The sequence below is a fragment of the Pygoscelis adeliae genome, unplaced genomic scaffold (assembly GCF_000699105.1).
Source record: "Pygoscelis adeliae isolate BGI_AS28 unplaced genomic scaffold, ASM69910v1 Scaffold65, whole genome shotgun sequence".
Taxonomy (NCBI): domain Eukaryota; kingdom Metazoa; phylum Chordata; class Aves; order Sphenisciformes; family Spheniscidae; genus Pygoscelis; species Pygoscelis adeliae.
The window spans coordinates 790,681-803,507 of record NW_008824864.1 but is presented as its reverse complement, the minus strand read 5'-3'; the positions used below and the strand labels follow the sequence as shown (position 1 = coordinate 803,507).

At 42.4% G+C, this 12,827-nt stretch overlaps 1 protein-coding gene across 1 annotated transcript in view; it reads right to left on the bottom strand.

Moving 5' to 3' along the window:
* GALNT8 (polypeptide N-acetylgalactosaminyltransferase 8) overlaps positions 1-9,315 on the bottom strand; it is a 24,282-nt gene extending 14,967 nt beyond the window's left edge. The window contains exons 1-4 of the mRNA XM_009324363.1: positions 9,261-9,315; positions 6,343-6,637; positions 2,871-3,037; positions 1,613-1,796 (exon numbers count right to left, since the gene is read on the bottom strand). Of these exons, the coding sequence (XP_009322638.1) occupies positions 1,613-1,796; positions 2,871-3,037; positions 6,343-6,637; positions 9,261-9,315 (701 nt within the window). The remainder of the gene's footprint in view (positions 1-1,612; positions 1,797-2,870; positions 3,038-6,342; positions 6,638-9,260) is intronic.
* Positions 9,316-12,827: the final 3,512 nt, after the last annotated feature.

Sequence of the window (12,827 nt, the reverse complement as noted above, 5' to 3'; positions counted from 1 at the left end):
TGAGTCACCATCCCTGGAGGTATTTAAAAGACGTGTAGATGAGGCGCTTAGGGACATGGTTTAGTGGGCATGGTGGTGTTGGGTTGACGGTTGGACTCGATGACCTTAGAGGTCTTTTCCAACCTTAATGATTCTGTGATTCTATGATGCGCTCATAAAGCTCAGAGAAGAATGTAGGGAGTGACCACAGCTATGGTAAAGGAAGCTGAACTTATTCCAACACCAAGGGGACTGGAGAGTGGCCTTTGTTGCAGATAAATGGCAGTATCAGTTGAGTGGGTCAACTGGTTATGTACGTGGCCTTCCTAAAATAAGCAATAGAAAGTATTATCTTCCTGAGCCAGCCAGACCAACATGGGGGAAGCGTATATGTGGCTCAGCTCAACATAGAGTATAAAAATTTAACACCCAGAAAAATGAACTTCGAAGAGAGCAACACGCTTGAGTTGGCTTCAACCCATGTATTCCTTCCCAGCAACTAGGGATTCCCAGCATCTTGACGGTTGCATATAGAGAGCAGTAATGTGAATCCTGTTTGTATTGTGATTCAACTGTATATTGCAATTGCTATATTGTGCTTGTGCTGTGATTTCAGTATATTGCTGTATCACTTTTCTAAACCAAAATCCCATGTATCTTCAAATAAGTAAATTTAGCATTAAAACATTAAACCCTCCTCATGTGGAACAGCTAAAAGAACCTGGTCAGAGAGTACTGGACTCTGACAGAGGGAGTCTTTTTGCTAGAGCCCAATTGTTCTTAGGCCTAAAAGAACTGACCTTATCTCTCCCTACATACCCTTGACAGCCCAACCTATCCCAATGAGTCCTGAAAGCCATGACTAAAGGACTTCAGCATTACCTTTAAGACTGTAACAGCTAGGGAGTGTCAGTTAGTGTGTTATCGAGAGAGAAAGAGAGATCTGGACCACACAGAGCCATTTTGGCCTGAGAGGGACTGGGAGAAGAGCCTTGCTCCCAGAATGTGAGACAACATGGACAATAGTCAGCCAGTGAATTCAACAACCCAGAGGGGAGAGAATGTAAAGAGATTTCACACAAAACAGTACCATAGACATCACTACCTAACAGAATGTAAACATCCACCATCAGCCACTTGTTTTGTCTCTCTTTGCAAAAAGAGTCCTACAGAACTAGGATGCACTATTAAACAGGCAACAGCAAATAAACATTAGCCAAAGTTGGAATAAGAATCAAATCAATTTAAAGTCATTGGGTATTATGGCTGTCTAATATACTTATAAAGGGCCAAAGCTGCTGGCAGTGGAACTAAATAATCTGCATCATTCTTACGTTATTTCACTGCATGAATTTTTTTTTCCTAGAAATACAATAAATATACAGAGAAGGTACGCATTTCTCTCTTCCTCTTCACTAAACAGCTTACACTGTTACCTGTCTGCTTTGTTATTTATTTCAAACAACTGTATCCCTTTTCCTCTCAGAAATAAATGACTTGGTGGCTGTTAATTAACATGTGGCAGGCTAGAAAAGACAACCATATATGGGATGCCTGTCCCAGCTACACAGTTATTCTCCTTGTCCACCTCTCTCCCCCCACTTCAGAAACCCTGCAGTCTTCATAGTCTTACCATGCCATGTTCACTTCAATATGGGCATCCAAAATTGCAACAACATCTGCAGTTGATGCCTCCCAGCCAGAAATCCGGGCTTGTGTTAGGCCTTGTCTTTTCTGATGTCTGATGATCTTCATTATTCCAGGTTGCTTTACATTGTAATTTTTGATGTGCGTTTCCAAAGGTCCTTTCAGATCATCTAAAACCAGCCCCCACATTTTAATGATAAAAAAAAAAAAAAGAGTTAATCAATATTAAGATATGGAAAAGATTATGTAGGTAATGGCTTTCTAGCTTCTCCCAGTTCCAGACTGAAACCTGATTTGTTCTTTGCAATAGAACAGGTAGAACTATTCAGGTACTCATGAATTCAAGAGGCTTATTTTTAAAACCAGCTTCCATTCCAGGAGTTCAATTAAGTACCTAAATTTCATTTACATATAGTGCTATTGTATGGCTTCTAAATTGTACACAAATACATCAGTATGTAGAAACTTTAGATGTGTGCCATAACAGCAACCAATTAGTGGTCTTAGTGCAGTAATTTCTGTGTGTATCTTCCACCATGTGGAAAGGAAAAGAGAAGCTAAACAAGCCCTGAAAATGTGAAATGCTCCTATAAGAGCTGTAGGCATGCCGACTCCCTCACCAAAGAAAAAAAATAGCGTCAGAGAAAAGGAATAGAAAGTTGGGACCCCTTAGCATCGCTTTGGAAATTCACTTGAACTCTTGCTCCACCCAAACTGACATGTTTTTCTAGCAGCTACAAAGCCTTAGAAAAATGAGAAATCAAACACATCTCATCAGGCAAGGGGAAAAAAAAAGAGCACCCTTAAGATCAGGGGCATGACTGTTTCTTAGAGATGATTTTACAATGCTTTGTTCAGCTCAATTTTAAGGGCTATGATGCACCCACTGCTTCCCCTAGGAGTATTTTCCACAACCCAAGACACCACTCTCCGAGGAGTTATTTCAGATACCTACAGAGATAGTTTTCTTAGCATGCTCTTACTTTGGTACTGTGCCTGATGAGCCAGTAATAATAAATACTCTCCCACTTCAATTTTTAACCTTTTCAAATACTTGCAGAGCATCATCCTGTTATTAACTGCCTTCTTCAGGCTATTAAGGTGTTTGGGCTTTTTTTCCTGTACTCAATTTACTTCTTAATTTTAAGCAGTCTACTCTGTGTGCACCCAAAAAGCCACCAACATTCATATAACACAATAGCGGCATAGATTAGCAAGACTCCTGCCTTCCCTGGGTCACTTACCATTTGAACTGTAATCATCTACCAGGATGATTTCTTTCAATAAATGAGAAGGTGTTCTGTTAAGTATACTAGTAATTGCACGTAAGATGACTGACAGTGCTTCATTCATAAATATAAGTACAACACTGAGTGTTGGAAGGTCTTTCGGATATGTTTTCATTTTACAGCTGTAATAGAAGAAGAACAACTTTAGCAGAGTTTCTAAAGAACGCCAGAGAGCAAGGCAGCTGCAAGAAGGCAGAATTAGGATGTTTGGCCTAAAACTTATAGTGAAAATCAGCATAAGAGGAAAAAAAGGAATTCCCAAATCAAAGTTTCATTTTTTATTTGAGTTGCATTATGTATGTATATAAACCATTTGGGTAAAGTTAAAATTTCTGTTAAAACAATAAGAAAGAACAATTACTGTTTCTCCATCCAAAATACTTATAAAATATTGAAACTAAAGAATACAGTTGACTCAGCTAGGGATGATTAGCTTACAAGGCAGTGAACATGCGAGTGAAATTTGGCTTTTTCATTTACAGAAGATGATGACAATAGCCAAACCTGACAGCAGACAAAAGCAAATTAGACAATGATCCCTTTGTATGTGCAATGAAGAAGAACAGGGTAGAAGAAGAAGAACAGCTATACTTAACTGACATGGGAGAAGGATTCCCTTGGACAAGGGATGTCTTTAGAAATTCTTGAAAGAGCTTCAAAAATCCTTCTTGCGGAGTAAACCAGGCCTTGTGGAACTCCATGCTACCCCAGAATAAATTGTTTCCAGTACTGAAACAAACTTGTTTTGTGCTAGCTTGAATACTTCTGGACTTCCTGCTTACTGTCAAAAGATTTTTTATTTATTTTTAAGTATATATTTGGGATATTTGTCAGCTCTGCTAATTAACCTCCTGGCCACCGGGCAGATGGTGAGGACTGGGTCTTCTTCATAGCGCTAAGCACTAACTCCCTCTAGAGCAGACAAGAGCGCATAGCTGGATTCTCAGGCTGATCATTCCCTCCCCTTAGAAACATGCTCATGAAAGCAATACTCAGACTGCATGAGTTGTGTGGCTACATAATGCAGCTCTCTGAGACCCAGGCTTATGCTCCAAGTAGACCTCTACAGTGGCAATTGTGCACGAATGGATAGCATTTTTGTTGGAATTTCTCCATTAGCTTTATTACCCATTAGTGCAAGAGCCTGAGTGGATATCTCCAAAAGGCAGTCTCTGCAAATACATCTTCACAGCAAAGCAGAAGAGCACCAGGCACTGCAGCCATTCTTCAGGACCACACAGACTAATCATGCACTTGCTCCAGCCACCTCTGCGGTGGCTACTCCAGACAGTTCTCCCCAAAATGATCCCCCAGCAGGGTGGGCATCATTCAGCTCAGGGCTGCCTCAGGGGGATCCGTGGCTGGCTCACCACTTTGTGCCCTCACACAACTCCACACCCTCTGCCTGAGCACCCCAAGACACGCTACGCAGAAAGCCCCCTCAAACTCACTCTGGAAGTTCCTACACAGCCCTCACACTTCTTCAGGCACTATGAACTGAGAAACGCGTTCAAACTGTCATTATGTCCCAGAGTTATGGCTTGATCCAAGACCCGGAGGACACCCACAGTCAAGGGCAACGTATTACTGTCTGCACTAGATGGAACCAGCTCCATCCAAGCAGTATGATGAGGACTCAGTTGCATAACCTGCTCTTTACATCTTCCAGAGGGCTGCCAGTAAGACAACTCCCCTTTTCCCAAGTGCGACACTGTTAATTCATGCCCAGTTTGCAATCCACTCTACCCCCCACCCCCTTTTCTGAAACGCTCAGTCAGATTTGTACAAGTGACCATAGGTACAAAGGTGTAGGCTTGCAGTGTATCTGTGACATTCTGCCACATTTACACCAGTTAGTTCCTGTAAAGCTTACACAATTTATTGCAAAAGATAATAGTATCTTAATATACTATACAGAAAAAAATGTGCTTGCTTTTTTAACAGATACTTGTTCCTAATGAGGATTTTAATGGTTACTTATGCCAGCTCCCATAGTATGACTGGTCTGCTTAAAAAATATTATCTATTGGCTTCAAGAACCAACTAATTCCTGGAAAAATCCCTTAAGCTTCCTCTTACGAAGTGGACTACTTCTCTACACCTTAATCCTTTAGATGTTTACCCCACTATATTTTCCATGTAATTAATCCTCAGACTATTTGATAACTTGAGAGGGAAACAGAGAGAGAAAATACGGCTATTAGGAAACTCACGAGGTCACCGGTCCATTATGGCTATGCCTACAACACTAAAGATAAGATAAAGATAAGATCCTTCTTCACTACAGGAAGGACGTTGAGATGTTGGAGCATGTCCAGAGAAGGGCAACGAGGCTGGTGAGGGGTCTGGAGCACAAGTCTTATGAGGAGCGGCTGAGGGAGCTGGGGTTGTTTAGCCTGGAGCAAAGGAGGCTGAGGGGAGACCTCATCGCTCTCTACAACTACCTGAAAGGAGGCTGTAGCGAGGTGGGTGTCGGTCTCTTCTCCCAAGTAACTGGCGATAGGACGAGAGGAAACCGTCTCAAGTTGCACCAGGGGAGGTTTAGATTGGATGTGAGGAAAAATTTCTTTACTGAAAGAGTGGTTAAACATTGGAACAGGCTGGCCAGGGAAGTGGTTGAGTCCCCATCCCTGGACGTATTTAAAAGACGGGTAGATGAGGCGCTTAGGGACATGGTTTAGGGGGCATGGTGGTGTTGGGTTGACGGTTGGACTCAATGATCTTAGAGGTCTCTTCCAACCTTAATGATTCTAGGATTCTATGATTCTATGAATCTTCCCTCACCCTTCAAGGGACTCACAGGCCAATAGTTAGTTCCAGCCACCTCTCCTGTTTGATTTCTAATAATCTTTTAATAAGCAGTATAGGTCTGCAACATAACTAAGAAGAACAAGCATTTTGTTAAAAAGAACAGAATTTTACAATGTAGGGGGTTACTTGTTCATTGATTATATTTTGGGGGTTTGCCAAGGGGGGGGCGGGTTTAAAAAACACCACTTTGGATATTCTCAGCATATAAGAGGCTTACATAAGACAACGTAAGAGACAAGAGAAAGCATGCTTCAGATGTCCTGAGCTTTGGGCCTTAAATAGAATGTAAACAGACCAGAAGGTCTCATATCTTCTGAATACTAGGGCTAGTTTTTCCCCTTTTTACTGACAGTTAGAAGTCCTATATCAAATATAATGTTAACATTATATTATTTTTCCTAAGTGCCTTCTCTACACCATGACTTCTTTTCACAGTCTTTGGAGTATTACAAGTCTGAGCAAGATTTGGAAGAAAATGATAGAAAAAAACCCTAAAGAAACAGAGCACAAATTGAGATCTGTTAGTAGATTATTTTAACTTAGTCCAAAGCAATGCGGATCCCTTTCCCTTTAATTTCATGCCTCCTTGTGAATGTAGAGAGGGCTTATACTGCACCTGGGAGATCTGGTGTCTCTGATAGGTCGATCCAGAGGTAGACGATCACTGAGGTAAACATTATACCCATAACTTAAGAACAGATTCTGTGCAAGAGTTTGCTCCTCTTCCCTTAAATCTGCACCCCAGCGTTTGAACAAAACTGAGTCTGGGTACAGCAAACGGTGTGCAATGTTTTTTTCCTCCTTTGCATTGTCAGCTTTGCGTACTTGGACTCCAGTCTTGGAGTTATCTTGCAGCTTCAGAACATGTTCTATTTGTTTTATATCTTCATGGAACGCTTCCACTGATTTTGCTGATTGAAAATAAAAAAGGATTTATTATAACAGCAATTGAGAACACTCTCCATCATCATAACTGAACCAAATTCTCCTTATAACACTGCAGGTCAAGAAATCCGTGAAGTTACAGCTAAACTGATATTTACATGAGAGTAGCATCAGACACTCTGTCTTACATGAGAACAGTTTTTTAAACGTCACGTTTCATAATACCCTGCATCAGATTCTGCTCTCAATTGCACAAGTGCAGAGCAAGGGACACTGCACTGGCATCAGTGGAGAAATCTGGGAGCGAAGACAACACACAAATTGTTAAATTGGGCTCAAATAATTTCCATGATGTTATGCTTGAGTTACATTAATGTATTAAGGATCCATAACGGGATTCCCATCTAAGTCAGGTTGTTGATACCATATTGATCTTGAAGGTAAATACAGTAAATGAGCACTTTGTCATCTCCTTTAATAAGCTTACTGGAATCTTTTGACTTCCGCTTAGAAAGATTTAAACTGGGTGAACTCCAATCTTTCAAGGATTTGTTAGGTACACAGTGTTGTTCCATAAAGAAATGGCACAGATAGCCTATGTGAGGTGGTTTAGGACATATTGTTCTTGAAGGTAAATACAAAAAAATGAGCCCTTTGCAGCATGTTTTGAAAAGCTTATTGTCAGTTTTGACTTCTGCTCTATCAGAAAGCTTTGAAGTGAATCTGATCTCTCAAGGTCTTGTTAAGTTTACAATATTGGACTGCACCATATAAAAAAGGCACAGAAAACCTGTGTGATTTAAACCTTTCTACAGTTAAATTATTGTCTTGGTGAAAGAGGGGAGAGGAGTGGATGTTGTTTAAACTCAGATAAGGCTTCTGACCCTGCCTCTCATGCACAAGCTGAGGAAGTATGCACCAGATAAGTGGATAGGAAGGGTGATTGAACTGCCAGGATCAGGTGGTTTGCGTCAGTAGCACAAAGCCCAGATGGAGGCCAGCCGCTAGTGACATAGTCCAGGGGTCAATACTGGTTCCAATACTGTTTTGGTATGGTCATTAATGACCTTGAAAACAGGGCAAAGTGCACCCTCATCGAGTCTCTGTATGATACCAAACTGTGAGGAGTGGCTGATACACCAGAGTCCTGCTGCCATTCAGAGGGACCTGAAGAGGCTGGAGAAATAGGCCAACAGGGACCTCATGAAGTTCAACACAGGTAGGTGCAGAGTCCTGCACCTGTGGAGGAACAACCCCATGGACCAGCACCAGCTGAAAAGCAGTTTTGCAGAAAAGGACCCGGGGGGTCCTGCTAGACACCCAGTTGAACACGAGCCAACAGTGCACCCTTGTGGCAAAGAAGGCCAACGGTACCCTGGGCTGCATTAGGAAGAGCATTGCTAGCAGGTCGAGGGAGGTGATCCTTCCCCTCTACTCAACACTGGTGAGGTCACATCTGGAGTGCTGTGTCCAAGTTCTGGCCTCCTCAGTACGAGAGAGTCATGGACATACTGGAGCAAATCCTACAAAGAGCCACTAAGATGATTATGAGACTGGAGCATCTGTTATACAAGGAGAGGCTGAGAGAGCCTGAGAAGGCTTGGGGTGAGGGGGGACAGACTTGTTGATGCATATAAATATTTTATGAGAGGGACTAACAAAGACAGAGGAAGAGTCTTCTCCTGGTGTCCAGTGAAAGGACAAGAGGCAGTGGGCATAAACTGAAATACAGGGAATTCCATTTAAACATAAGATTTTTTTTTTTTAAATTTTATTTTTAACTGCTGGAATGACCGAAAAATGGAACAGGTATACTAGATAGGTGGTTAAGTCTCCATCCTTGGAGATATTCAAACCCCAACTGGACAATGTCCTGGGCAACCTGCTCTAGCTGATGATGCTAGAATTAGAATAGACCATCTCCAGAGGTGCCTTCCAACCTCAACTACTATGTGATTCCACGACTAAGTGTTGAAGAATTCAGCTTTCTTTCAAACAGCTCTAAAATAATCGACAAAAACTGTGCTCAACTATTGATGTCCATGAGAATACTGCCAGTGAAGACACTGTCAGCAGTAACAGTGACATTATGGGATAAGGGGATATTAAACGTGACCAAGCTGTACAGGGAAAATTCCTCATCAAGTTCAAGGGTGCCCCAAGTGGCATTTCAAACAGCTAGTTTCAGGCTTGGATGATCGAGACAGATTCTAAGTTTCTTCTTCTGTTCTACCTACCACACATCTAGCTCTAATGCGAGGACATGTGGACAACTTGACAGTCAAAGCAATGCCAGCCAGCAGGGTTCTGGCTGCTTTAGCCCTCCTACCACTGCCATGAGGTGATGAGATTCAAATATCATGAAAGAAGTGGGAAATCAAGGGGTCCAAAGGAAACGGAGGTAGATTCTTCAGCCCTTATTCAGATGGCTCTGTTGTGCCCACTTCCAACAGTCCAACCTACAACAGATACCTGAAAACAAGGTCAAAATCACAAACCCCGCTGTGAGAAAGAAAAGACCCTTTCTAAATTAATATTGCTCATAAACAAGCACATCTGCTGGGATGCTGTTGGCCTTTCACTGTCATGGGATGAGAGAGAAACAGTCCTGACAGCAGATTTCAGCTAATGCTGCTTGGGAACACAGACCAGTCGAGCAGGTGATGCAGAGTTCATCAACGTCTTTTCCCCACAGTAACTCCATTGTGTCTATGCTCAAGGTACACAAAAGGAAAAAGATTCTGTGAGTCTCAGTTCCCCTTGTTGCTCACCCACACAGCAGAGACAGAGGCTGAGGAAATGGGGCATTTCCAGTTTCTCTCAAAAATAGGTTTTTATGGCAAACAAAATAATGACAGGAATAACAGCCACCTGAGATGAGTATGCCGGTACAACCACCACCTTAAAGACTTCTAGAAGAGTTCTAGAGCTGTCTAATATACAAAATATACAAAAAACCACCATGATGACTGCAAAAGACTTTATTGTTTTGTGTGTAAGTAGAGAAGCTATCAAGCCTTTTTCAAGACTACAAGGAGAAGAAAAAAAAAAACCCCACACAAAAACAATACAATCAAAAGTGTCCAGGAAAACCCAAACAAACATTCTCGCTCCTATCTATTATTCTATCCTTCAGGAAATCTCGATACCTAATCCTCAAAAAATTAAGCAGCGTGGCATTTTACTTACAGAGGTTATGAATGGTCCAGTCCAAATGGTCCAGTCTCTGAAGGATGTTATTTTCTCGGTTCAGAGACCGAGAATTAACGTCCAAGGAATCAAGTCTTCCCTTTCTTTGATCTTGCTGTAAGTGCACCAGGTAACACACAAAACCTACGTTTATGAGTAACAGTGCAACTTTATGCCGTCTCTTCCAGGGTGCCATTGTAAGCTTAAAGAAACTCAGCCTTCTGCTGCTGGTTGGAGTTTGTCTGTGGTTCTGGGTCTGCACTGAGTCCTATTCCCAAATGCACTGTTTCAAACTGCCTCTACTTGACTGAGAGCTAAGACTGCTCAGATGAAGTAATTAACAGAGTCTAATGAGTCATAGAACTGATAAGGTACAGCTTTACAGGTGTTTTCACTTGCTACAAGTTATCAATGTCAGAGAAAGCATGCAGCTCTCCCTGGCTTGTGTAATGAGTCACCTGAACTGAGAGAACACCTGGGGTGATGCTGTAGGAAGTGCAGGGCTGTTGGGTAGATTTCAGAAAGCCTGTCATACAACAAAGCACATGTACACACACAAAGACAGTAGGAATAAACTGCAAGCCAGTTCTGTTTCCTGGTCATTAGCAACTGGGGAATTGTGAATCTAATTAAAAAATGCAAAAACACATAAAAATGGGTTTTCCATCAGTTTTTGAGCTGGCTGGAAGCAATTGTGACTGGTATAGGGCACTTCACAGCCCTCTCCCACACAGGTCATGCCTGCAGCTCACCACTGCCAAAACCCTGCCAAGTTATGCCTAGTGCACATACATGAATTTGAAGTAGCGCTCACAACAATAACTAGCATATGGAGCTTTCCTTTCCATAAAAATACCAAGCTTCTTCACGCTTCCCAGCATTGCTGTCCCAATGTGGGTCATTAGCTGGCCACAGTCCCTCAGGGCTGTCCCTGCCCCGGCATGTGTCCCCCATGGGCCACAGTCCCTTCAGAAGTGTCTCCTTCCAAGGGTGCGTCTGCAGCCCCTCAGCAGTCCCCTCTGGGTGTCTCCTGTCTTAAGGGATCAGTTCATGGCCTCTTCCACAACAGAGCAGCCCTACAGCCCCTGCTACAGAAACCCTAACAGTTACGCCAGGTACATACTGCTGTAAACATTACTTCAAATTCACGTCAAAAGTGTATAATCCTTCCCCCCCCCCCCCCCCCAAAACACCAAACTTTAGCCTGATTCATGTGAAAAGTGAAGAACCAAGACTACTGAAAAGGTCTCATTCATTTATTACAAAAATTTTTATGCTACCACCTTTGTATGCTTTTTCAAGAGAGAATGGTGTTTAGGGTGAGTGAGTCCCAGGCTATAACTAGTCATTAAAAGGATAGAAAGAAGCCATAGCAGCACACTGTCACTCTAGTCTCAGCTCTGCCACCAGCCTTCCTTTGCCATTTCATCAGTGTCCTTCAGCTTCTGCCTCCATACCTCAAAGAGGCTGCAGTAACACTATCATGAATTACTCATGAGTTCTTACACCACTTTGAACTCCTTTAAATATAGCAGTCCTTTGATCTCCTCATTTCATACAATGCGTATCCATGCGTACCACTTAGGGCAGGGGGAAAGGAAAAACAGAAAACAGCACGGAGAGAGAGAGAACTACAGAATAATTACTGCCAGTGTGAATGCTCTTCTCAATCGTTAACCATCTGCCCTCTAAGCAACTGAAGAAAGTTTTAAGGCTTCTCAAGTAAGTCCAGAAAGAAAAATTAAGTAAGAATAAAGCAGCAGACAGGAAGATTTAATTCTATGCAAGTCACCTGTTCCAACTTGGAGCGATACACTATGAACAGCGTAATTTAAGAGTTATATTTTCAGCATAAATATGCACATAATTAGCAGTTAAGTCCAAACCAGAGTCGTAACTGCTTAGGATACATAGAGTCTTCGAAGAAACATAAGGTCCAAATCCTTCCCTCTACCCTTAGATGCAGATACTATTCCCACCTACACAAGCTGGTCCTAAAATGCAAGTATCCTCCAGTCCTGCTTGCAAGGGGATCTCAAAAAGCAAAGTGGGTTAAGTTTTCTGCTTTTGCTATCTCCTTCTCCTTCCCCCATACCTACCTCCTTTCATACTGAAAAATTACACTAGCGGTTACCTTCCCAATAAAGGATAAAGGCTATCAATATTTCCCACACAAACTCAAAATATAGAGGTGCTCTAATTTATATGAAGACGACCACTACCATCAGAACAATCTCTCACGATACTCTCCTACTCCTTACAATTTCTCTTCACGTCAGCCAAGATATACTGGTGCCCCAAGGCAGCACATGAACCAAGTTAACTACATTGAGCAGAAGTGTCACTTTTTCCTTTCAGGCTAGCCGAGTGCCAAAAGTGAGAAGTGATGTTTTAGTGACACCTATGCACTGTTTCCTTTTTTCTTCTCAGTCCTAGGGAAATGCATACACTTTCCATCAGACTGTCCAAGGTTGGGTGGGGCGTGTATACATACGTATCTATGTACATGCACACACGCACAGATATATACACATACATATATCTAACATGACTGCCAGTGTGATTGCCTTCACCAACTCTTCAGCCCTTATTGGTCCTTAACCATCTGTCTCCTAAGTGCACACACGCAGAGGCATGCAAATAATTCATCTGGTCCATAAACAGATGCTGCCAAGGGTCCACTTTCTCACAAGACCCTCTAGAGCAGGCTGAAGGTGGGCTATAGATTAGAATATTAGACTATGTGCTGGGAAAGGACCAAAACAGGTTCCCTTTCAGCCAGAGATGGTACCAGTGCCACTGCACCTAGGCTTGTCAATGCACAGTTTTGGGCCTGACCTGAAAACCCCTTTCTGGACAGCCTTCTGGCTGTGTGCAGGCAAGGAACAGAGATGAGAAATGGCAAAGCCTAAGCAGGAGGCAGGCTGCAAAAAGTAGAGGAACCCAGTGCGCTTCAAGATCATTGCCACTTTCTGCTCTACCAGTGACCTCTTGTGGGGAGGGCGGAAAACGACAGCCCCCTCTTTC